This window comes from Chiloscyllium plagiosum, chromosome 19 (genome assembly GCF_004010195.1).
Source record: "Chiloscyllium plagiosum isolate BGI_BamShark_2017 chromosome 19, ASM401019v2, whole genome shotgun sequence".
Lineage (NCBI taxonomy): Eukaryota > Metazoa > Chordata > Chondrichthyes > Orectolobiformes > Hemiscylliidae > Chiloscyllium > Chiloscyllium plagiosum.
Genome location: NC_057728.1, coordinates 62,302,313 through 62,328,956, shown reverse-complemented (window position 1 = coordinate 62,328,956; position 26,644 = coordinate 62,302,313). Strand labels below are relative to the sequence as shown.

The 26,644-nt window shown below is 42.5% G+C and overlaps 1 protein-coding gene across 1 annotated transcript in view; it reads right to left on the bottom strand.

The window, feature by feature from the left end:
* LOC122559324 (protein kinase C-binding protein NELL2-like) overlaps positions 1–26,644 on the bottom strand; it is a 339,041-nt gene that overhangs the window by 113,587 nt on the left and 198,810 nt on the right. Inside the window, exon 14 of the mRNA XM_043708693.1 lies at positions 12,056–12,178. Within this exon, the coding sequence (XP_043564628.1) occupies positions 12,056–12,178 (123 nt within the window). The remainder of the gene's footprint in view (positions 1–12,055; positions 12,179–26,644) is intronic.

The following is a 26,644-nucleotide window of genomic DNA, read 5'->3' as shown; positions in this document are numbered from 1 at the left end:
AAAAGAATATTCAAAATTAGGAAGGGTTTTGAATAAGTCAATTAGAAGAAAATATTTCCATTGACAGGACAGTTTACAGAGGAACCTTGATTATCCGGCATTTGATTAACCAAATTTTGGATTATCCGGACAAGATCACAAGGTCTCGATACTTGGCTAACAATGTTATCCAGCATTTGATTATCCGAATGAAATACTGTCCGCCTGTGTCCTTCGGATAATCAAGGTTTCGGGGAAAACCAGAGGGGATGGATTCACAATAATTCCCAGAAGGGGAGATGAGAAATATTTTTATGGAGCTAATTGTAAAAATTTGGAAAGCAGACCAAGGAAGAGTGATTGAAGCAGATAAATTAAGGAATTAGATAATGCTTGAAAAGGAAATTGCAGGGAAATGCGAAAACAATTAATTGAATTGTAGAGCTTTCTCAACGAGCTGTCTCGATGGGCACAATGCTTCCCTCCTGTGAACATACAATGAAGGAATAAAAGGAGGCCACTCAGCCCTTTGAGCCTGCTCTCTCATTCAATAAGATCATGGCTGATCAGATTTTTAACCTCAACTCTACATTCCCGCATATCCCCGATCACCTCAACTCTACATTCCCGCATATCCCCGATCATCTCAACTCTACATTCCCGCATATCCCCGATCACCTCAACTCTACATTCCCGCATATCCCCGATCATCTCAACTCTACATTCCCGCATATACCCGATCACCTCAACTCTACATTCCCGCATATCCCCGATCATCTCAACTCTACATTCCCGCATATTCCCGATCATCTCAACTCTACATTCCCGCATATCCCCGATCATCTTTCATCCCTTAAACACCAAGAATCTATTTAAAGAATCTGTATCCATTAACTTTTGAGGACATAAGAGTGTAAGACCCAGGAGCAGGAGTAGGCCATCTGGCCCCTTGAGCCTGCTCTGCCATTCAATAAGATCATGGCTGATCTTTTCACGGACTCAGCTCCACTTACTCACCCTCTCACCGTATCCCTTAATTCCTTCAATGTCCGAAAAAAAAACTGTCTTAGCTTTAAAAACATTTACTGAAATAGCGCCAACTACTTCACTGAGCAGGGAATTCCATTGATTCACAACCCTCTGGGTGAAGAGGTTCCTTCTCAATTCAGTATGAAATCTACTTCCCTTAATGTTGAGGCTATGCCCTCTTGACCTAGTTTCACCTACCAGTGGAAACATCCTCTCCACATCTATCTTATCTATTTCCTTCATAATTTTATAAGTTTCTGTAAGATCTCCCCTCATTCTTCTAAATGCCAATGAATATAATCCCAGTCTACTCAGTGTCTCCTCTTACGCCAAGCCCCTCAACTCCAGAATCAACGTGGTGAACCTCCTTTGCACCCCCTCAAGTGCCGGTATATCCTTCCTCAAGTAAGGAGACCAAAATTGCACAAAGTACTCCAGGTGTGGCCTCACCAGCACCCTGTACAGCTGCAGCACTTCCTCCCTGCTTTTAAACTCAATGCCTTTAGCAATGAAGGACAAAATTCCATTTGCCTTCCTAATTACCACTTGTACCTGCAGACCAACCCTCTGTGATTCATGCACAATGATACCCAGGTCCCACTGCATAGCAGCATGCTGCAACATTTTACCATTCAAGTAATAATCTTTTTTACTGTTACTCCTACAGAAATGGATGACTTCACATTTACTAACATTGTATTCCATTTGCCAGACCTTTGCCCACTCACTTAAAGTATCTATGTTCCTTTGCAAAGTTTCACAGTCCTCTGCACACTTTGCTCTGCCACTCATCGGATTGTCATCTGCAAACTTTGACACACTATACATGGTCCCCAACTCAAAAGATAAATTGTAAATAATTGCAGTCCCAGCACCGATCCCTGAGGCACACCACTAGTCACTGATTACCAACCACAACGGCACTCATTTATCTCCAATTTTTGTCTCCTGTTAGTTAATCAATCCTCTATCCAAGACAATACTTTACCCCTAAGGCTATACATCCTTTTCGTATGTAGCAGTCTCTTGTGTGACACCTTGTCGAAGGCCTTTTGAAAGTCTTGGTATACCACATCTACTGGGTCCCTGTTGTTCACCTTGCTCATAATATCTTCATAGAATTCCAAAAGATTAGTTAAGCATGACCTGCCCTTTATGAATCCATGCTGCGTCTGCCCAAAGGGACAATTTCTATCACGATGCCTTGCTATTTCTTGCTTGATAATAGACTCAAGTGTCTTCCCCCCCCTAGAGGTTAAGCTAACCGGTCTATCATTCCTCATCTTTTGTCTACCTCCCTTTTTAAATAGTGGCATCACTTTTGCTGCTTTCCAATCTGCTGGAACTGCCCCAGAGTCCAGCCAATTTTGGAAAATTACTACCAGTGCACCTGTTATTTCTCCTGCCATCTCTTTTAGTACCCTGGGATGGATTCTATCAGGGCCAGGAGGCTTGTCTACCCTTAGTTCCATCAGCTTGCCCAACACTACCTCTTCCTAGTGAGTTTTGAGAAAATTTGTAGCTCAGGTTGAGGTTTGCTCGCTGAGCTTAAAGGTTCATTTCCAGATGTTTATTCACCATACTAGGTAACATCTTCAGTGGGCCTCAGGCTAAGCAATGTCGAAAATTCCTGCTTTCTATTTATAGGTTTGGGTTTCTTTGGGTTGGTGATATTATTTCCTGTGGTGATGTCGTTTCCTGTGGTGAAGTCACTTCCTGTTCCTTTTCTCAGGGGATGGTAGATGGGGTCTAACTTGATGTGTTTGTTGATAGAGTTCTGGTTGGAATGCCATGCTTCCAGGAATTCTCGTGCATGTCTTTGTTTGGCTTGTCCTAGGATAGATGTGTTGTTCCAGTCAAAGTCGTGACCTTCCTCATCCATATTTGAGGATACTAATGAGAGAGGGTCATCTCTTTTTGTGGCTAGTTGTTGTTCATGTATCCTGGTGGCTAGTTTTCTGCCTGTTTGTCCAATGTAGTCCTTGCACTATATTTGTAATTGACATTAGGTTTGCTTGTTGTCTGTATAGGGTCTTTCAAGTTCATTAGCTGCTGTTTTAGTGTGTTGGTGGGTTTGTGGGCTACCATGATGCTAAGGGATCTGAGTAGTCTGGCAGTCATTTCTGAGATGTCTTTGATGTAGAGGAGAGTGGTTAGAGTTTGTGAACATGTTTTGTCTGCTTGTTTGGGTTTGTTGCTGAGAAATTGGCGAATGGTGTTCATTGGGTACCCATTTTGTTTAATACACGGTATAGATGTAGATGTAGGTCTAACACATCGAGTTAGACCCCATCTATGACCCCCTGAGAAAAGGATCAGGAAGTGACTTCACCACAGGGAATAACATCAGCACAGGAAATGACATCACCAACCCAAAGAAACCCAAACATATGAACAGGAAGCAGGAATTTTAAGCAGTGCTTTGCCTGAGGCCCACTGAAGATGTTACCTAGTAGGGTGACAAAACGTCTGGAAATGAACCTTCAAGCTCAACGAACAACTTGAGGGCGGCACGGTTGCACAGTGGCTAGCACTGCTGCCTCACAGCGCCAGAGACCCGGGTTCAATTTTCGCCTCAGGCGACTGTGTGGAGTTTGCACATTCTCCCCGTGTCTGCGTGGGTTTCCTCCGGGTGCTCTGGTTTCTTCCCACAGTCCAAAAATGTGCAGATTAGGTGAATTGGCCATGCTAAATTGCCCATAGTGTTAGGTGAAGGGGTAAATATAGGGGAATAGGTCTGGGTGAGTTGCGCTTCGGCGGGTCGGTGTGGACTTGTTGGGCCGAAGGGCCTGTTTCCACACTATAAGTAATCTAATCTAAGAAAAACTACCTCTTCTGTAGCAATGATTTTTTTCCAGATCCTCACCTACCTTCGTCTCTTTGACAATTACTGTCATGTTATTCATGTCCTCCACTGTGAAGACTGACACAAAATACCTGTTCAATGCCTCAGCCATTTCATCATATCCCATGACTAAATGCCCCTTCTCATCCTCTAAAGGACCAACGTTTACTTTAGCCACTCTCTTTCCTTTTATATATTTACAGAAATTTTTATTTTCTATCTTCATATTCTGTGCTAGTTTTTTCTCATGTTCTATCTTACTTTGCTTTATAGCTCTTTTTGTGGCTTTCTGTTGACCTTAAAATTTCCCGCTGATCTTGGCTGTTTTGTATGCCTCCCCTTTCAAGGGAAGGGAATTCAGACTCACAGCCCTCTGAGGGACAAAAAAATGCTTCCTCATCTCTGTCTTAAATGGGTGACCCATTAACCTTTAAACTATAACCCCTAGTTCTAGATAAGCAAAAATCGAAGAACTGCTCTATATGTATATTAGGAATAAAAGAATGACTAGAGTAAGATTAGGGCCAATCAAGGATAGTAGTAGGAAGTTGTGTGAGAAGTCTGAGGAGATAGGGGAAGCACTAATTGAATATTTTTCATTAAGTATTCACACTGGAAGAAGACAATGCTGTCAAGGAGAATACTGAGGTACAGGCTACTAGACTAGCTGGGATTGAGGTTCACAGGAGGAGGTGTTAGCAACTCTGGAAAATGTAAAAATAAATAAGTACCTTGGGCCAGATGGGATTTATCCTAGGATTCTCTGGGAAGCCAGGGAGGCGATTGCAGAGCTTTTGGCTTTGATCTTTATGTCGTCATTATCTCCAGGAATAGTGCCAGAAGACTGGAGGATAGCAAATGTTGTCCCCTTGTTCAAGAAGGGGAGTAGAGACAATCCTGGTAATTATACACCATTGAGCCTTACTTCGGTTGTGGGTAAAGTGTTGGAAAGAGTTATAAGAGATAGGATTTATAAAGATCTAGAGAGGAATAAGTTGATTAGGGATAGTTAACATGGTTTTGTGAAGGGTTGGTCGTGCCTCACAAATCTTATTGAGTTCTTTGAGAAAGTGACCAAACAGGTGGATGAGGGTAAAGCAATTGATGTGGTGTATGTGGATTTCAGTAAGGCCTTTGATAAGGTTCCCCATGGTAGGCTATTGCACAAAATGCAGAGGCATGGGATTGAGGGTGATTTAGCGGTTTGGATCAGAAATTGGCTAGCTGAAAGAAGACAGAGGATGGTGGTTGATGGGAAATGTTTATCCTGGAGTTCAGTTACTACTGGTGAAGTCCTGATGAAGAGTTTATGCTTGAAAAGTCGATTCTCCTGCTCCTCAGATGCTGCCTGACCGGCTGTGCTTTTCCAGCACCACCCTCTGATCTCCAGGATCTGCAGTCCTCACGTTCTCCTAAATTCCTGTCTCTCCCCTCCTCATAAATTAACCTGCTCATCCCAGGGATTAGTGTAGTAAATCTCCGCTGAAGTTCTTCCAACACATTAACAGCGTTCTGTAAGTACAGTGACCAGTACTGTACACAGTAGTCCAGGTGCAGTCCCACCACTGCCCTGTATAACTGAAGTATAACCTCCCTAATCTTGCATTAATTTCCCCTCACAGTAAACCATAACATTCTATTAGCTGTCCTGATTACTTGGTGTACCTGCAGACTAACTTCCTGCAATTCATGCCTGGGGACACCTAGATCTCTCAGAGCTCTACAACCTCTCACCATGTGCGGTACAGTCATTCTTGATCTGCAGGTACAATTTCAGACGTCGCACAAGCACCTTTTTTCTGCCAGCAACAAATCCAGAAGGAACCTGTTAACTTCAAACACAAAACCTGACTCTCTAATATGCTGCAGGTAAGTAGGAGACAGAGACAAATGTGGGGCTGTTGGGAACAGAACCTCTGTCGTGGACTAAGTAATCATTTTGGGCAAATTGATCTCTTACACAATCGCCAATATAAAACTGGGTGAGCAAGTGGAACAGAAAAGCATGTCCATCTGTTAGACTAGCTTGAATATTTTTCCTGTGTTATTGGCACGTCATATTGGACTGAAGGGTCTGTTTCCATGCTGTACATTTCTATGACTCTATATTGCCACCAAGATCATGCAGAATTGAATGTATGAACATTTCAATTTGAATGTCTACAGGTTAGTTCTGTTGAAACACATTTATCTTCACACTCTTCACACACACCCCGCCCCACCCCCCACCCCACACCCCCTCAAAGGAGTTTCTCAAATTATCACAGTGCTATTACACCTGACTATTCATGCATTTAACAACTTCTTCTGGGAATGAACTGCAGGTAGCTCTTCGATAGATTTCCCTAATGGAATCATGAACAGTAGATAGCCAATGACAGTGATCTGCGTGAGTAATCATTTTAACCAACTCCTGTACGTTAGTGTTAGCAAAATGCACACATGTGATAAATTGACTCTGACATACACTTCAATTTGATAAATTGTTTTTAAACTTGGCAGCCTACATTTTGACACACTAGATCCACTGCTTTTTGCGAGACTAAGTAACCATAGTCATGCGATATAAAAGCAGGAATGATGGAAAATGTACGAAGGTAGCATGAGATAGTGGAGGTATTGTCCAGGTTTGCTGTGGAGGTCCATGGGTTTGCAGTAGAAATCTGTAGTTAGTCGGTCACCGGAGATTGAGATGGAGAGGTCCAGGAAAGGGAGGGAGGTGTCTGAGATAGTCCAGGTAAATTTGGTGAAAGGTGTTAGTGAAGTTGATGAGCTGTTCAACCTCCTCGAGGGAGTACGAGGTAGTGCCAATACAGTCATCGATGTAGCAGAGGAAAAGGTTGGGGATGGTGCCGGTGTAGCTGTGGATGTGGATCTGAATAGGACAACCAGTACGTACTACAAACCCAAAGCCTTCGGAAACGGTTCTCTTTCCAGCCCGCAGCTACACCGGCACCATCCCCCCCCATTTCTTCTGCTACATTGATGACTGTATTGGGACTATCTCATGCTCCCTCGAGGAGGTTGAACAGCTCATCAACTTCACTAACACCTTTCACCCTGACCTCAAATTCATCTGGACCATTTCAGACACCTCCCTCCCTTTCCTGGACCTCTCCATCTCTATCTCTGGTGACTGACTAACTACAGATTTCTACTACAAACCCACGGACTTCCACAGCTACCTGGACAATACCTCCACCCACTCTATCCTCTGTAAAAACGCCATCCCTTATTCCCAATACCTCCGCCTCCGTTGAATCTGTTCACAGTATGACCAATTCCACCAAAGAACATCCTAGATCTTCAAAGATTGCAAATTCCCCTCCCACGTGGTTGACAATGCCTTCCAGCACATCTCATTCACTTCCTGCTCTTCTACCCTTGACCCCAACCCCTCCCAACGCAAAAAGGACAGAACGCCCCGCAGTCCTCACCTTCCACCCCACCAAACTCCGTATACATCGCATCATCCTCCGCCACTTCTGTCACCTACAAACAGACCTCACCATGAGGGATATATTTCCCTCCCCACCCCCATCAGCGTTCCAAGAGACCATTCCATTCATGATTCTTTTGTCTGATCCACTCCTCCCACCAGCTCTCACCCCACTCCTGGTACCTTCCCCTGCTACCACAGGAAGTGAAAAACCTGCGCCCACACCACGCCCCTCTCCTCTGCCCGTGGCCCCAAAGGATCCTTCCACATCTGACAGACATTTACCTGTACCTCCACCAATGTCAGCTTCTGTATCTGTTGCACCCGATGTGGTCTCCTCTACATCATGGAGACAAGGCACCAACTTACAGATTGTTTCAGACAACATCGCTGGGATATCTGCACCCACCAACCCCATTGCCCCTGGCCGAACACTTCAATTTCCCCCTTCCACTCTGCCAAGGACATGCAGCTCCTGGGCCTCCTCCATCACCAAACCCTAAATACCCAATGCCTGGAGGAGGAATGCCTCATCTTTCACCTGCGACCACACAAGATTAATGTGGATTTCACCAATTTCCTCATTTTCCCTCCCCCGACCTTATCCCAGTCCCAAGCCTCCAAATCGGCACTGCCACTTAACTTGTCCATCGTCTTGCCCATCTATCTGCTCCACCCTCCCCTCCGACCTATCACCTTCTCCCCCACCTTCATCCACCTATCACTTTCCCAGCTATCTTTCCCCCAGCCCCAGCCCCTCCCATTTATCTCTCAGCTGCGGCCCACAAGCCTCATTCCTGATGAAGGGCTTATGCCCGAAATGTCAATACTCCTGATCCTCGGATGCTGCCTGACCTGCTGTGCTTTTCCAGCACCACCCTCTCGATTCTGATTTCCAGCATCTGCAGTCCTCACTTTCTCCTAATGAAAGACTCACCCAGATTGTTCCTACTTCCTTCATAAGCTGCCTGACCTGCAGTAAATTTCTATATTTTCTGTATTTGCTTTTGATAGAATAAGCTGACGTAGAAATGTCAGTGTATTTTGACCCTTTTAAATCTTTTGATTTTGTTTCGAGGTAATTTTTTTCATTCATTCATGGGGTGAGGATGTCACTGGCTGATCCAGCTTTTGTTGTTCATCCCTAGTTGCCCCTTGAGAGGGTGGTGGTGAGCTCCCTTCTTGAACCATGGTAGTTCAACTGCTGTAGTTAGGGTGGCAAGGTAGGACACTGATTACCGCTGCGCCAGGGACCACGGTTCAATTCCAGCCTCGGGCGACTATCTGTGTGGAGTTTGCACATTCTCCCCGTGTCTGTGTGGGTTTCCTCCGGGTGCTTTGGTTTCCTCCCACAGTCCAAAGATGTGCAGGTCAGGTGGACTGGGCATGGGAAATGCAGGGACATGGGGGCGGATCTAGGTGGGATGCTTTTTGGAGGGTCAGTGTGGACTCAATGGGCTGAATGGACTGCTTCCTCACTGTAGAGATTCAAGATTCAAAATGCCCTTCGGCAGGAGTTTCCATTCTACTCCATGAGAGCACAGATGATCTGATAATCCTCAACCCCACTTTTGTGTGTTTTCCCCAGAGCCTTTGATTCAGCCTTGGATTTATTTCATGACCCAGCATCAGCAGCCCTCTGCAGCAATGAATTCCACATTCACTACTGTCTGAGAGAGGCAATTGTAAATGATGTGATTGTCACAAGCCAAAAATAATCTGGGGTCCAAACTCTGTCACCTCATTCACTTTTGAGTACAATTAACACTCTGGTACTCAGATGATAAGATTATTTTTACATACTCCAAAAAGTCTCTTTATACAAGCGAGGCGAAACTGAGGACTGCAGATGCTGGAGATCAGAGTTGAGAGTGTGGTGCTGGAAAAGCGCAGCAGGTCAGGCAGCATCCGAGGAGCAGGCATCCTGATGAAGGGCCTTTGCCCAAAATATCGATTCTCCTGCTCCTCGGATGCTGCCTGACCTGCTGTGCTTTTCCAGCATCACACTCTTGACTCTTAATACAAGCTGTTTAGTTTGCCCTGATCATTGCTTCACGAAGGAACTGAACTTTTTAGGAGTTTGGAGCTGAGAGTGAAATTGGTCAATGCTAAAACTGGAAGCTGATCTTCTTTGCTTCTCACTTCTTTGAAATAACTGCACAGAAGCCAGTATCCCATCACTAAGTCAGCCTTTATTTGCTTGTGCACAGTACACTGGCTGTGGCCAGACAGCTCAGAGTTGAGAGTGTGGTGCTGGAAAAGCACAGTAGGTCAGGCAGCATCCGAGGAGCAGGAGAATCAATGTTTCAGGCAAAAGCCCTTCATCAGGATTCCTGAATCTCCTGCTCCTCGGATGCTGCCTGATCTGCTGTGCTTTTCCAGTGCCACACTCTCGGCTCTAATTTCCAGCATCTGCAGTCCTCATTTTCACCCAGACAGCTCAGAGTCAGTCCCTGAACTGAGGAGATTCTAATAAATCCCCTATTTATATCGGTCAGCCAGGGCTTTCCTGATTGGCCCAGGTTAACAACCCCAATCAGGGATCTCGTAGTTGGTTCCAGCCTGGTTCCAACCACTACATTCTTAAAACAATTACTCAAACTCCTTAGAATGTGACCAAAATACAAATTTTGGTCACATTCTAAGTCATAGAGTCATAGAGATGTACAGCATGGAAACAGACCCTTCAGTCCAACTCGTTCATGCTGACCAGATATCCCAACCCAATCAAGTCCCATCGGCCAGCACCTGGATCATATCCCTCCAAACTCTTCCTATTCATATACCATCCAGATGCCTTTTACATGTTGTAATTGTGCCAGCCTCCACCACTTCCTCTGGCAGCTCATTCCACACATGTACCACCCTCTGCATGAAAAAGTTGTCCCTTATGTCTCTTTTATATCTTTTCCCTCTCACCCTAAACCTATGTCCCCTAGTTAGTTGCAGGTGGATAGGATAGTGAAGAAGGTATTTGGTATGTTTTTCTTTTTTGGTCAGAGTATTGAGTACAGGAGTTGGGAGGTCATGTTCCAGCTGTACAGGACGTTGGTTAGGCCACTTTCGGAATATTGCGTGCAATTCTGGTCTCCTTCCTATTGGAAGGGTGTTGTGAAACTTGAAAGGGTCCAGAAAAGATTTACAAGAATATTGCCAGGGTTGGAGGATTTGAGCTATAGGGAGAGGTTGAATACGCTAGGGCAGTTTTCCCTGGAGTGTCAGAGGCTGAGGGGTGACCTTATAAAGGTTTATAAAATCATGAGGGACATGGAGCAGGTAAATAAACAAGGTAAGTCAATGGAACATAAAACTTGACACAGCAAAAATGTAACTGCCGATTCATTTCTGCTGCTCCCATAGGCCAATGTCACCCTCTTTGACTTTGTAGCCAAATGCATGGAGCGTTGTTGCGGCAAGGTGGCAATGTCCCTACCTCAATGTCCCTACATTCAAGTCTCATCTGCCCCAGAGGTGCGAAATGACAAAACAGGCTGCTGCAGAAATATCTGTTGCCAATATCACCAGGCATTCCCAGGGTCTGTTAAATTCAACAAAGCCATTTTTCTTGACCCACTCAGTTATCCCAGGTATAAGACAATACCAAGGTTATCTCCACTCCAATGGCTATTTCTGGAAGCATGGTTGTATCTATTGGCCCTGGTTAATTTTGATCAAAGAGAGACTTTGGGATGGAAGGATTTCACTGAAATATTTACAGGACTGCAGAATTATTCTGTTTTATTTTAGAAATCTGCACTTTCAGTGACATTACATTGAGATTCATTTGGCTGATGCAGCAGCTATACATATAATATATTGATCATTGAGTATATTTAAGACAGAACTAGATAGGTTCTCAATTGTCAAGGGCGTCAAAGGTTATGGGGAGAAAGTGGGTGAATGGAGTTAAGAATCTTATCAGCCATGATTGAATGGCGAAGCAGACTTGATGGGCCGAATGGCCTTTTTCTGCTCCTATGTCTTGTGGTCTTATGGTGTAATACAGTCAGTTTCTGTATAATGCAATGGCTGTGTTCTTGTATAACCCCGCGTTACAGAAAAATCATGCTCTACAAACAGCGCTTAAAGTGTTGGTGACTTAATCGTGTTGCAACCAACACATGTTTTAAAAGTTCGCACTTTAGAAATAACATCCCCAATTTGTCAATTGTGTTACAGCGAATTCGCACATTATGGCCGAATGGCCTGTAAGTTTAACTGACTGCTCCATAAACACCGTGGGAAATTTTAACTGACATATTCAGCTGAAATGGCAAGCTCCAATTCAGATTTCGACAAGCCACAGAACAAAGAATTGCAGAAGCAATCAGAAACAAAATCAGAAATTGCTGGAAAGACTCAGCAGGTCTGGCAAAATCTGTGGAGAGAAAGCAGAGTTAACGTTTCAGGTCTTGTTCAGTGGACTCGAAATGTTACTCCACTTTCTTTCCACCTGCTGAGTCTTTCCAACAATTTCAGATTTTGTGTCAGATTTCAATAAGGTTTATTCGCTGGTGGAGGTATTCGTGAGTTATTGGAAATTAGAACTCTCAACATCAGTCTGATATTGATTGCATTTTCATTTGTACCCCAAGATAACCCTCTGACAGGTCATCTGCCAAAGTGGAAAAAGACTGGCTCCATTTAAGGAGCACAGTAAACATTGCGCCATGGTGCTTAGAAAGAAAGTTTTATTAAGGTCTCACGACCGACAGTGTTAAAGTTTCAAGAATAGATTGCTGATATATATTGGCAGTACTTACCTTTACAGTGGGTACCATTACCAGTATATCCTGGTTTACAAATGCAGTTGTGACCTCCAACAGTGTTAAAGCACAGAGCATTCTCATCACAGCTGTGTTGATTTGTGCTACATTCATCATGATCTAAGAGAAAGAGAAGGAAATTGTCATGTGCATTATAATAAACGCAGTTATAAGCAAATTGCATTTCCCAAATTCACATAACTTATGAATTTTTATTTTTTGAAATAATTCCCTTTTATTGTAGCCTCTCAGAAACATGGTGAAGCATTCCAAATGCAAGGAGTCGAGTTTGAATAACAATTGAAAGAACTGCAGATGCTGTAAACAAGACACAAAAACAGTAATTGCTGGAAAAGCTCAGCAGATCTGGCAGCATCTGTGGAATTCTGAGGAAGGGTTACTCGACCTGAAACGTTAACTCTGATCTCTCTCCACAGATGCTGCCAGACCTGCAGAGCTTTTCCAACAATTTCTATTTTTGTTTCAATTTTGAATTATCCTCATTTACCATGCATTTCTCAAGACAACTAAAAATACCCATTCCTTACTTTGCTCCAAGATTTTCAATTTACATGCTAAAAAAAACCCATGACTCATGCTGCAGCTGTACAAAACGCTGGTGCAGCCGCACTTGGAGTATTGCGTACAGTTCTGTTCACCGCATAATAGGAAGGATGTGGAAGCTTGGGAAGGTGTTCAGACGAGATTTACTCGGATGTTCCCTGGTATGGAGGGAAGGTATTATGAGGAAAGGCCGAGGGACTTGAAGCTGTATTTGTTAGAGAGAAGAATGTTGAGAGGTGACCTAGTTAAAACATATGAGATAATCAGAGGGTTAGATAGGGTGGACGGTGATAGCCTTTTTCCTCGGATGGTGATGGCTAGCATGAGGGGACATAGCTTTAAACTGAGGGGTGATGTCAGAGGTAGCTTCTTTACTCAGAGAGTAGTAGGGGCATGGAATGCACTGCCTGCAACAGTTGTAGAGTCGCCGACGTTAAAGTCATTTAAATGGGCATTGGATAGACGTAAGGATGAAGATGGAATAGTTTAGGTTAGATGGACTTCAGATTGGGTTCACAGGCCAGCGCAACATTGAGGGCTAAAGGACCTCTTCTGCACTGTAATGTTCTATGTTCTACGTTCAATGGTCTTCCATGGGCTTATTAATATTTAACTGTTGTCTTGGCCTGTCCATTTTAAGATCACTCTGCATGGACTCCATGTAATTCACGGTTAGTGTCTTGAATGTGCAAAACTATAGGAACATAGAAAACCAGACCAGGAGTAGGCCATTTGGTCCTTTGGGTCTGCCCTGCTATCAACACGAGCATGGTTGATCATCCAATTCAGTATCCAATTCCCATCCTCTCCCCATACCTATTGCCTGGTCTCGATGGCATTGGCTATGAGGAAAGGTTAAAAAGAATTGATTGGTTTCACTGGAAAAATGGAGAGGAGACCTAATAGAGGTATATAAAATTATGAGAGGCATAGGTGGGTTAGATAGTGAGAGGCTTTTTCCCAGAGTTGAAGTTTCAATTACAAGGGGACACAGATTCAAGGTGAGAAGGGGAAAGTTTAAGGGAGATGTGCGAGGAAGGTTTATCACACAGAGAGTGGTAGGAGCCTGGAATGCACTGCCTGAAGTGGTGGTGGAAGTGCGCAGATTGGAGACATTTAAGAGGCATCTGGATGGTTACATGAATAAGGAGGGAATAGAGGGATACGGAACAAATAAGGGCAGAAGGTTTATTTCTTAGTTTTGTTAGGGCACAGGCTTGGAGAGGCAAAGGGCCTGATCCTATGCTGTATTTCTCTTTTGTTCTTTTGTCTACCTTTTGATTCCTTTAGCCCTAGGAACCACATCTACCTCCCTTTTGCATTCAGAAGATAAAAGCTGTTTGTACTTGGCCGATTGTATTTAATGTTTTCCTTCTGAACTGTGACAGAATGCAGGCAGTGCAGAAGTCAATGGGGTCTGTGTAGCACTGACTTCGAGGGTGCTAAGAGAGAATGTAACTAGAGAGAGGTGAAGTGTGTAGCCTGGTAGCTGATCAGTGACTGCGGTGAGAGAATGTGGCTGTATGTATGAAGTGGCTCCATGCCTTGGGTGATGTGTTTTTGTGGCAACAGTGCCAATATGTAGTCAGTGAGGGACAATAGTGGATTGCCAAAGCTGGCCTCTCCAGGCGCACAGTCACCTTTTCAAGATGGCATGGGCACAAAGGATCCAGTCTTTGACTGTTTATCCAGTGAATGACATGTTGTTGTCATAAGGGTGTCTGATAAAATGGCATGGTGATGCCATATATACAGAGAAGCCAATTAAAGTGGTAAGATACAGCGATAGAATTCTTCAACGAACCCTCCAAAAAACATGATGCAAATTCGACTTATCCAAAAGAACATAACCTTCAGTTCTACATTTTTATTTGGAATATAAAATTGAAAAAATGGAAATTTGGACACTGCTGCGTTTCAGGGAAGATATCTTTTTTTAACAACTCTAAGGTCAAAAGGGGCGACATGGCGACTCCGTGGTTAGCACTACTGCCTCACAGCACCAGGGACCCAGGTTCAATCCCAGCTTTGAGTGACTGTCTGCATTGAGTTTGCACATTCTCCCCTTGTCTGCGTAGGTTGCCTCCAGGTGTTCCAGCTTCCTCCCACAGTCCAAAGATGTGCAGGTCAGGTGAATTGGCCATGCTAAATTGCCCAGTGTTCAGGGATGTGTAGGTTAGGTGTATTAGTCAGGGGTAAATGTAGAGCAATAGGGTAAAGGAATGGGTCTGGGTGGGTTGCTCTTCAGAGGGTTGGTGAGGACTTGTAGGGCCAAAGGGACTGTTTCCACACTGTTGGGAACATATGGAGAAGCTCGTTTTGATAAGCAGGCTCCAGGTGTTTTTGGGTTGAAAAATGCTTAGCAACAGCTTTTGGCTGTTTAAGTTGCAGTTTGACAAGGGGCTGCTATACTTGAAACTCTAAGAAACCAGACAGAGCCATTCTGGCTCAGTCTCCCTCATCCATTGGAAGAAAGAGAAAACAACACTGAAAGACTTTGAAAAGAAGAGTTTGAATTCAAGCAAAGATCTAGGACCAACTGACCGACTCCTGATCTTCTGCAGTCAACAACATGGTACCACTCCCAAAAACCCAAAAGGACTGGACGAAAGTCACTTCATTAAACTCTTGTGGCTTGGAATTAGGATCCACAGAATGTAATCCTTTTTTGTCTATATGATCCGTTCCTGTAGTTTCTGTCTTAATGTCCTATTTGTGAGCAAACATGTGTGTACATATTTGGATATCAAGAGAATGTAGTCTAAGTCTGCATATTAGCAATTAGTGATTCATTTTGCCACTTGTTAAAGGATAAGATCTGTTTCCTTATTTACAGCAGGATCTTCATCAGATGGATCAATGGGCTGAGAAGTGGCAAATGGGAGTTTAATTTAGATAAATGCGAGGTTCTGCATTTTGGGAAAGCAAATCTTTGCAGGACTTATCACTTATTGGCAAGGTCCTAGGGAGTGTTGCTGAACAAAGCGGTCTTGGAGTGCAGGTTCATAGCTCCTTGAAAGTAGAGTCGCAGATAGATAGGAGAGTGAAGAAGGCGTTTGGTATGCTTTCCTTTACTGGTCAGAGCATTGAGTACAGGAGTTGGGAGGTTATTTGGCGGCTGTACAGGACAATGGTTGCGCCACTGTTGGAATATTGCGTGCAATTCTGGTCTCCTTCCTATTGGAAGGATGTTGTAAAGCTTGAAAGGGTTCAGAAAAGATTTACAAGGATGTTGCCAAGGTTGGAGGATTTGAGCTATAGAGAGAGGTTGAACAGGCTGGGGCTGTTTTCCCTGGAGCATCGGAGGCTGAAGGGTGACCTTATAGAGGTTTATAAAATCATGAAGGGCATGGATAGGATAAATAGACAATGTCTTTTCCCTGGGGTGGGGGAGTCCAGAACTAGAGGGTATAGGTTTAGGGTGAGAGGGGAAAGATGTAAAAGAGACCTAAGGGGCAACTTTTTCACGCAGAGGGTGGTACGTGTATGGAATGAGCTGCCAGAGAAAGTGGTGAAGGCTAGTACAATTGCAACATTTAAATGGCATCTGGATGGGTATATGAATAGGAAAGGTTTGGAGCGATATGGGCCAGGCGCTGGCAGGTGGGACTAGATTGGGTTGGGATAGCTGGTCGGCATAGACAGATTGGACTGAAGGGTCTGTTTCCATGCTGTACATCTCTATGACTTTATGACTTTATTGATAAAAGCTGATTGCTATAGTCAACAGTTAAAGTCCAGTAAATTAACCAAATTAGTGGCTCAATTGGTCATTTATAATTTGTGATTGCTCATGGAATACTGATACTTCATTATCAGGACACCCTGATAATAGTGAGGTGGAGAGGTGTAAGGATGGAGTCTTAGAGCATGGGACTGAGGCAGATGAAGGCAGCACTGCCAAAGTTAGAATGGTTAAAACTGGGGATCCTCAAGAGACTATAATTGCAGGAGTATAGAGACCGTAAGGTTGTTGAGTTGAGTTTGTTATGGACATGGGAAAGAGTGAGTTCAATCAGAGCTGCCAGACGTCAGGGAAAAAAAAAATAAAAGTGTGCTGTTTAAGACCATAAATATATTCCAATTAATGAACTTGAAGCTTTGTATTTGAATGCAGCTGGTCGACCAATCAATTAAATTTTCATTCTTAGGCTTTATTCCAGCTGCCCACTTTCAGTTGCAGCTTCCTATACTCCCAGATATCTGTTGTTAACCAATAAAAGTTGAGGGATGAACAGCACAAAGAGTTCTGAATCTACCATGGGATTATAAATGCAGTGCACCAAATCCTGGCAAATGATGGAGTGTGTTTGATCTTGTATGACAAATCTCTGCTTCCTACTCCTGTTTTTAACCTAAAAAGAACAAAAACAAAAAAACAGTCTATAGGGATATCTATTTGGAAGATGCTTTCTTTTTAAAAAGCAGGAAAATAAGTGATCTGCAGGAGGGTTGAGAGTTACAAGCAAAACCAGACAGGCACAGAGTCATCAGCACAGTAAGGTTTAGAAATCATCAGGAGTTTACAGACATCAGTTCTGGATGGTGGAAATCATTCAGTTTCTGTGAAAATATTAAGACATATTTTGATCTTGGGTGAGGCCAGTAAGCTTTTTTTTTCAAAAAGAACTCCAGAATCTAAGTTATTTACTGAAATAATGAAGTTGCAAGATTTAATAATTTAAAACAAAATGACTTGTTTCTATGTAAGAATCAAACAAAGAAAACACTAAATCACTGTGCAACCAACTACAGAGGAAGCTTGATTATCCGACAGTCGATTATCTGAATTTTGGATTATCCGGCAAGATCGCAAGGTCCTGATGCTTGGCTAAACTGTGTTGTCCAGTTTTCGATTAACTGAATGAAATGCTCCCCACCCATGGCCTTCGGATAATTGAGGTTCCTCTGTACACACTGAAATGGGAATCAACATAAACTAAACATGAATTAGCCAGAGACTAGGTTGAGGTCATGGCATATTGGTATTGTCCCTATGTTAGTAATTCAGAGCTCCTGCATTAATGCTTTGAGGTTGTGGGTTCAAGCTCCACCATAGTAGATAGTGAAATTTGTATTTGATTCTAAAGGTGACCAGGTAACCATTGTTGTAAAAATCCATCTGGTTCACTAATGTCCTTATGAAAAGGAAGACTGCTATCCTTATCTTTGTGTGACTCCAAATCCACAGCAATATGGTTTATTCTTAATGACCCTCTGGGCATTTAGAAATGGGCAATAAATGCTGGCAAACCCATGAACAAATTCAAAGCTTTATATTGCAGATATAACTAAGAGCTGATTTTACACATTAGCTCAGCAATCCATTCAGCGTGTGTGATATCAATCTCAGTCACAAAGTCCTTCAGAATCTCACTCCTCTTCTAAGCTTTGGCTGACAGCAGCATATTGCCAACTTGAATTCCATGAGCACAGTCTTCAACAAAAGTAACACAGGTTTGCAGAACTTCCTCAATTCTGCTTACGGATCACATAAATTTCACAAGGTTTAGTTTCAAGTAGTAGAAAGTGTCTAGTAACTGTCTGCCTACCGATTCTCAGTTTCAGTATCTAGCCTGCATGGACAGCTCTGTTGAGACCATCAATCTGAGCCCTGATGGGTCTGTATACTTTTATCTGGTTTCATCCCATTTCGGTCTTAGAAGTTTTGGTTTTCAGTCTTAGTAACTGGAAAGGGTCAGTTTTTCCCTTACTATTTCCCCCTTTACAGAGAAACATAGAAAATAGGAGTAGGATGAGACAATTCGGCCTTTCAAGTATCCTCCGCCATTCATCACGATCATGGCTGATCCTCCAACTCAATAGCCTAATCTTGCTTTCTCCCCATAACCTTTGATCCCATTCGCCCCAAATGCTATATCTAGCCAGCTCTTGAATACATTCAATGTTTTAGCATCAACTCCTTCCTGTGGTAATGAATTCCACAGGCTCACTACTCTTTGGGTGAAGAAATGTCTCCTCATCGCCGTCCTAAATGGTCCACCCTGAATCCTCAAACTGTGACCCCTGATTTTGGACACCCCCACCATCAGGAACATCTTCCCTGCATCTACCCTGTCTAATCCTGTTAGAATTTTCTTCAAAATCACAGATTCTGTTACGGGGTCTAAGTGTTCTAAAAAAGATTGTCATATAAAACGAAACTCAAAAGCTTGTCTTTTATTGAGTGATTTTATATGGTCCCTTTAAGGATTATTGGTTTGGTCACTCAATGCCACCCAGGTCATATGGGGCTGGCATGGATGGTGTAGGTCGCACACACCCATACTTACACCGAAAATTGGTGTCCTACAACATGGGGACACCATCTGATAAGTCAGCATGTTTATGGCAGGAATGCTGACAAACTTGAATCAAATGTGCTAATGGATGTCCAAGAGTCCCACTAGATTTTCCTCTCTCGTCTGATACAAGAGAAAAATAAATCATGCATATTTTCATATTCTTGAAATTCTCTATTTTTCTGCCTCATTCAATGTAATGTTTTAGTATATTGTTCTCTGCTTCCTTTCATTTCCAGTATTTCACTTCAAAGATTTTCTTTCCAAATCCTTTCACAATTTCCTTGATACAACGTACTGAACTGTCACCTTTATGTTCTGTGTTTTTCGTAGTTATTTGATTCTAGTCATCTTGGTTTCTTCAACCCCACTTCTTTTTGACATATAATTTTGATTGGAAACTCACTGCAACAGCTCCCACTGGATACAGAAGGTGTTGTGTCTTCCAAGAATTAAATGCACTGACAAACAACATGAGTGACAACTGCAGCATGTTACATGAAGTTCTCCGAAGTCAACCTGCCTTATATCACTTGATATCATTAAAATACTGTCTCAACTAGGAAAGAGTTCTCTTTACAAACCACAAATACTTTGCAAACAATACAGCTGGTGTTCTAGTTTAAAAATGCAGTTACATTTACATTTCAAGATTTGAAAATGTTTCACCGTGGGATTTGAATGATTTGATTTGATTTATTATTGTCCTATGCATCTAGGTTCTGTGAAAAGTTCTGTTTTGCATGCAGTATAGGCACATCATATCATACAGAGTGTATTAGGGTAATAGAACAGAGTGAGGAATACAATGTTATGGCTGCAGAGAAGTGCATAAAGAGCGAGATCAACATTAAATTTAAAATTTGAGAGGTCCATTCAGAAGTTTAATAACAGTGGGGAAGAACCATTAATACATGCAAAGTCCTGAATCTGTTGGCACGTGTGTTTAAGCTTTTGTATCTTCTGCCTGACGAAAGAGGTTGGAAGAGATTATAAATGGGGTGGGAGGGGCTTTTGATCACACTGGCTGCCTTCCCAAGACAGTAGGAATTGTAGATGGAGTCAATGGATGGGAGGTTGGTTTACATGATGGACCGGGCTGTGTTCACAACTTTCTGTAGTTTCTTACAGTCCTGGGTAGAGCAGTTGCCATGGCAAGCCATGATGCATCCAGGTAGAATGCTTTCTATGGTGCATCTATAGACGGCTTAATTTTCTTTACATTCGACAGTGGAGTTAACCAAGTTAGTAAAACCATTCCTGCCTCATGTTGTTTGGAGATTTAGGCCCTGAAATTGGTTCACCCAAGCCTTTTATTATTAATTATTTGATTATTCATTCACAGGATGAGGGTGTCGCTGGCCAGAGCAGCATTTAAATCAACCACATTGCCATCAGTCTGGAGTCACATGTAGGCCAGACCAGATAAAGATAACAGGTTCCTTCCCTAAAGGGTGTGAGTGATACAGATGGGTTTTTGCCTCACAATTGACAATGGATTCATGGACATCAGCAGGTCGTTTTTGATTGAATCCAAATTCCACCACCTGCAGCAGTGCAATTCGAGCCCATGTCCCCGGAACATGACCTGGGTTTCTGGATGAACAGCACAGCCATAATGCCAGTAGGCCATCATCTCCACCGTACCAAAAACAATAGGCTCAATGCACACCAGTGTTCTTGTTGCTCTCTCCATGTGCACAGAAGCTTGTAATTACTTTTTAAAAACCTTCACCTGTTTAGGAGTTTCCGGCATTGGTCCCTCAAGACTACATTTTGTGCCATCTGTACTTTTCTGAATGTAGCTATCCTTATGCTGCAAAAAACTGAATTTTGCAAAAGGATCCTCAAACAGATTTGAGACACCCTCTTGCATTTACTCCCAACTGGGTACCAGACTCTAGATTCATCTTTTCCATGAGTCTCCTGGGCCTTAATGAAGGGAGCGATACATCTGTCATGTTGGATGTTTTGGTAAGTATTCTGCACCAGAGAAACAGATCCAGTATCCCTTGGCCTTACTTGATTAAATCATGAAATAAAATTAAAATATTCTTAAAATATTTGTAAGGCAGAAGTACATAGATTCTTGACTACCGAGGGAATGAAAAATTATTGGGGATATGAAGGAACAGAGAATAAAAACTTAAAGAACTGTGGATACTGTAAATTAGAAACAAAAATAGAAATTGTTGGAAAAGCTCAGCAGGTCTGGGAGCATCTGTGGAGAGAAATCAAAGTTAACATTTTGGGTGCAGTGACCCTTCCTCAGAACTACGAAGGAAGGGTTGCTCAAGTGAAATGTTAACTCTGATTTCTTTCCACAGATTTTGCCAGATCTGCTGAGCTTTTCCAACAATTTCTATTTTCATTAAAGGAATATAGAGTTGACGTTAAAATCAGATCAGCCGTGATCTAATTGAATGACAAAGCAGGCTTGAAAGAACAAGTGGCCTACTCTTGTTCTTTGTGGCGTGTTTGTATATAAAAACATAGAAAATAGGAGCAGGAGTAGGCTATTTGGCCCTTCGAGCCTGCTCTGCCACGCAATAAGATCACGGCTGATCATCTATGTCAGTCCCCTGTGCCCATTTTGGTCTAAGAACAATGTCTAACTTCTTCTTGAATAGAACCCAGATAGTGAGGGGTTAATTCTTGGAACAAAATCCGAGCTTCCAGGCACTAAACTCTTTAGGTACATAATTGTTTTTAAGATTTCAGAAAGTTGTTTTGCAGCATGTACTTTTTCTCTCTCTTGAAGTGAGTGAGACCTCATGCAATTCTGAGAGCTCAAAGCTAACAGTGTGTGACAGCTCAAATGTCCTGCGTTAGTCACATTCAGTGGGCTGTGACAAGGTAAATGACACCAATTACCTGATATAATTACTACCTCTGACAGTATCTTTCCCCCCCAGTGATTGTTTGATGAGTTTTGCAATGCCGGCATTGTCAATTCCATCTTCATCCACAGCCCTCTATTGCTGTCAGCACTCCTCACACAGCCATTGATTAACTGTTGCTATTACAGCAGCTGACTCCCAATATCACAAACTGATCAGTCAATTCAGTTAGTTCCAGAAGAAACTAAATATTTACAGTGGTATTTTGTTGATATCTTAAAGCGACAGTTGCACATTGCTTTAGAAATGAGACAAAAATCAATTCACCAGCCTAAATGATTCCAAAATTCAAATATTGCTGAAAACCATTTGCAGGGACACACGTCCCTTGAAAATAAGGTTTCTGCACATGTGCAGAAGGACAATTACGAAATCTGCACCATCTGTGCACATTTGGATGTAATTGGATTTTGACTAAAATGTAAAAGAAAGCATTTCTTTTCAAGATCATTACCTCCGCTATTCTTCCATCTGCAGCATATGTTTGAACTTGATAACTACCTACGTCTCAGGCAGGAACTCACTAAGTTTATGATAACTTTCTTCCCTTAACCAAAATTATCTATCAGAAATAGGTAGCGAATTATATAATCCAAGGCACAGGACATCTGTGAGATCTCTGAAATATGTCATGAGGGAATGCTATCAGATGTTGTGGATCGCACCACCACAGCTAGTTTCCTGGGTCATCCACTTGGAATGGTAGCTCTATTTAAACAAGTTAGAATATTAAGAACATAAGAACTAGGAACAGGATAAGACAGTTTGGCCCCTTGAGTTTGCTCTGCCATTTGATTTCATCTCGGTCTAAACCCCACCTTCCTGCCCACTCTTCATCACCCTTCAAACCATTAGTAATAAGAATTCCAAGATCAAAGAGCAGCAACAGAACTAAACATACTGAAATTGACAGCCTATATTACCATTCTAAAAAGAAGTAAACCATTCCAATGTGAAATATTTCAATGTGCATAACATATTAAAACTACAGTGCAATGCAAGGTCAACACTAATGGAAGTACATCAGAAAGCTGCCCTGGAATAATTAATCTCCATTCCAGCTTATTTTATTGAATACCGCATCATTTCCACCAACACCACATGCATTACACAGGCATTGGGGCCTCAAACTGAATCCAGTAATCTTATTGCCCTGCTTACACGGACACTCTGGCAGCTGCCATTTCTGATGGGTGGCAGGAATGGCTGCTTATTCCCAAAGGCAGGCCTTTTTTTTAAATGGGATCCCAATTGGAATTTTCAGAGATACTAGCATGAGTTCACACATGTGTCCAAACCATCTTTTGTTTTTAATTCATTCACAGGATAAGGGTGTCACTGACTGGGCCAGCATTTATTGCCCATCCCTAATTGCCCAGAGGCAGTTTAAGAGTCATCCACATTACTGTGGATCTGGAGTTACATGTAATTCAGGCCAGGTAAGATGGCAGTTTCCTTCCCGAAGGGACATTAGTGAACCAGATATCTTTTTCCCCCCTGACTACTGACAATGGATTCATAGTCATCAGTAGATTCTCCATTCCAGCATATTTTATTGAATTCAAATTTCACCATCTGCCATGATGGGAGTTGAACCCAGATCCCCAGAACATTATCTAGGTTTCTGGATTAACAGCCAAGTGATAATACCACTAGGCCACTGCCTTCCCTCTAAATCAAGCCAGCTGTTCCCTGAGGCATTGCTGCTCAGTCTTATAAGGAAGAAAGGAAGTTTACCCACTGTTATGGACCATGTCAGGCCACCTCAAAGTACTATAAGAATGTATCCTAGACCCTAATGTTTTCTTATTTTAAAGGCAGATGTAGTGTAGATATTCCAGGAGTGATGCAGCTGGTCAAACCATTTGGCTTTAAGCAAAACAGAATGTATTTAAACACTGCAGTTGAAAGACGAACAAAAGAAAACAAAAAAAGAATTTAGAATAACTTCACCATTTGGAAACCCAACCGACTCAAAATTGCAACTTAACGAAGGAGCTGTTCCAATTCCAACAACATCCCAAAAACACCCCTTGGTAAATTATATATTCAAACTCAGGTTTTTACAGGCAGGAGAGATTGCAGAGAGAAGAGTCAAGCAAGAAGCATCTGTTGAAGCATGGAACCTTGTTTCACAGTGACAGCTTCTCTGCTACCAGCAGTTTCTGAATGCCTGATAAAGAAAACAAAACTAGAAAAAAACCTGAATTGAGAGAACTGGCCATTCCCCTGTCATTGTTGAAAGTAGTCACTTTCGGACATATCGGCACCTCTGTCTTTACCACCCATCTTGGAAAAAAACCAACGACAAAATGACCTTTTTAAAGGGGCAGCATCGTCACATAATTGAGTAGCCCTCACATGAATATGACCAGTCAATTCCTGGGTTGGGACTACTGACTTTCCCCATTCACCTTCCCTTCCATCTTACCTACCTGTACGTGGAGTAAAGACAGAGATTCACTGGAATATTTTGTCGACCAGTGAAATTGAAATAAAGCCCAAGTTCAGAATGACCTGGATCATGTCACCCATTTGATGGAGGGAGGGCAATGGGGTGCCATGGGCTGATGCATTTCCCAGTTAACTGCCTAAGAGTAAGGTTCAACCCTCTCACAAAAGCATTTTATAAAAACAGTTGCTTTTATAGCGCAGGAGTTAATGTACATGCACAAAGACCTGGGTGCTGCTAGAATGTTTGCAATCATTTTTCACTGCATAACTCACTCCCAGATGAATTTTGTGAGCTATTTTTCGATATTGTTCTCTTCTCTACTCTCAGTGCCAAAGGACAGACAAGAGCATTCCCAACACAGTCTTGAGCAGGAGAGAAGATGCATCACATCTCAATGTTCATTACATCTCTGCTGATCAAGAAAAATGGATGCCACACTTTGTAACAGGGACAGGAAAGAAAAGAGAAAAGTAAATTAAGTTGGATGGTTACTTATTTACAGGCCGAGTTTTTGTGACAATACCATAACAGGTGCACCCAATTTCAATTGGCAATTAAAGTGCAGAGTGTCCAAAATGGCAATGCATTTCCGACAGCAACAGAGAATAGTGAAATATCCTACAGGACCATAGATAAAAACATTAATTGGAGAAATGTTGTATCACTGACACTACAAGCTGTTATTTTTAGCTGGTCCTGGCAGGGATATTTTATGCTCATCATAATCAAACAGGTTTTCACACCCCTAATCAGATGGAGGGATAAAAACTGTTTTCCAACTGAACTGTGAAAGTATCTGTAATAACTTCCAGGCAACTTCTAATTTCCCTGGAGTGTGTGGTATTATTAACTGAGCACTAGGCCATGAGCAACCCTGGGAGCAGAGCCAGTGAACCCTGCAGTTCCAATTTAACAGAGCTGGATGATGAATAAATATTTGGCATAAATTGAGCATTCCATTGGAGTCTAGCTGATATGTTTGCTCTAGAAGACGCAAGGTAAATGCTACTCTTTTTTTTAAGCTTCACCAGACTTAAAAATGTAGTTATTGAGTTGTTATGCCTTATAAGCTACCACAGTCATATCTAAGCAGTGACGTCCATCCTCATTGTGTTAGTCTGAGCCTCTCTCTCTCTCTCCTGGCTGCTCAGGAAAGATATTTTTCAGTAGAGAGACCTGTTATTTGGGGCTTTGATTGCTCATGTTTATTTTAGTTTTGACTTTAGCTCAGTGGGTACGATTCTTGCTTATAGATGGTGTTGGTTCAATTCTTCTTTGGTAGACCTGAACATGAAATCGAGGACAACATTTTAGTCCAGTACCTAGGGAGTGCTGCACTGTCAGTTATGCCATGTTCAGATGAGATTATGACACCAAAGTCCTGTCTACCTTGTTCAGGTAAATGCAGAAGTTTCCATGGTACTATTTAGAGGAACAGCAGCAGAGCAGAATTATGGTTAATGCTGTTCCCTCAGCCAATATTACTGAAGGAGATCATTTTGTCAACATTACAGTCCCTCGAGTTGGAGCTTGCAGTGTACAAGGTGGCTCTTGTGTTCCCTACAGTGCAACAGTGATTACACTTCAAAAGGACTTAATTAACTACAAAACAATTTGGGACATCCTGTGGTCATAAAACTGCTTCTATGCTATTTGCATTTTATTTTCTTGTTGCTGGATGTTAGCAAAGACAAAGCAGAGATACGAAAGGCAGAACTTTGCTGGGGGATGTGTAGAGAAGTGGTGTCCTCGATATCGAGACCATCACTCCACAACGTCCCCCATGGAGTGTTGCTCAAGCGGTACCTGTCAGGCAGGAAAGAGATGGTCATGTGAGGGAACCTTGGTTGACAAGGGAGGTTGAATGTCTTGTAAAGAGGAAGAAGGAGGCTTACATAAGGTTGAGGAAACAAGGATCAGACAGAGCATTGGAGGGATACAGGATAGCCAGAAGGGAGCTGAAGAAAGGGATTAGGAGAGCTAAGAGAGGGCATGAAAAATCTTTGGCGGATAGGATCAAGAATAACCCCAAGGCATTTTATGCATATGTGAGAAACATGAGAATGACGAGATCGAGGGTAGGTCCGATCAAGGACAGTAGTGGGAGACTGTGTATTGAGTCGGGAGAGATAGGAGAAGTCTTGAATGAGTACTTTTCTTCAGTATCTACAAATGAGAGGGACTGTATTGTTGAAGAGGAGAGTGTGAAACGGACTGGTAAGCTAGAAGAAATACTTGTTAGAAAGGAAGATGTGTTGGACATTTTGAACAACTTGAGGATATATAAGTCCCCCAGGCCTGACAGGATATATCCTAGGATTATGTGGGAAGCAAGAGAGGAAATTGCAGAACCGTTGGCAATGAT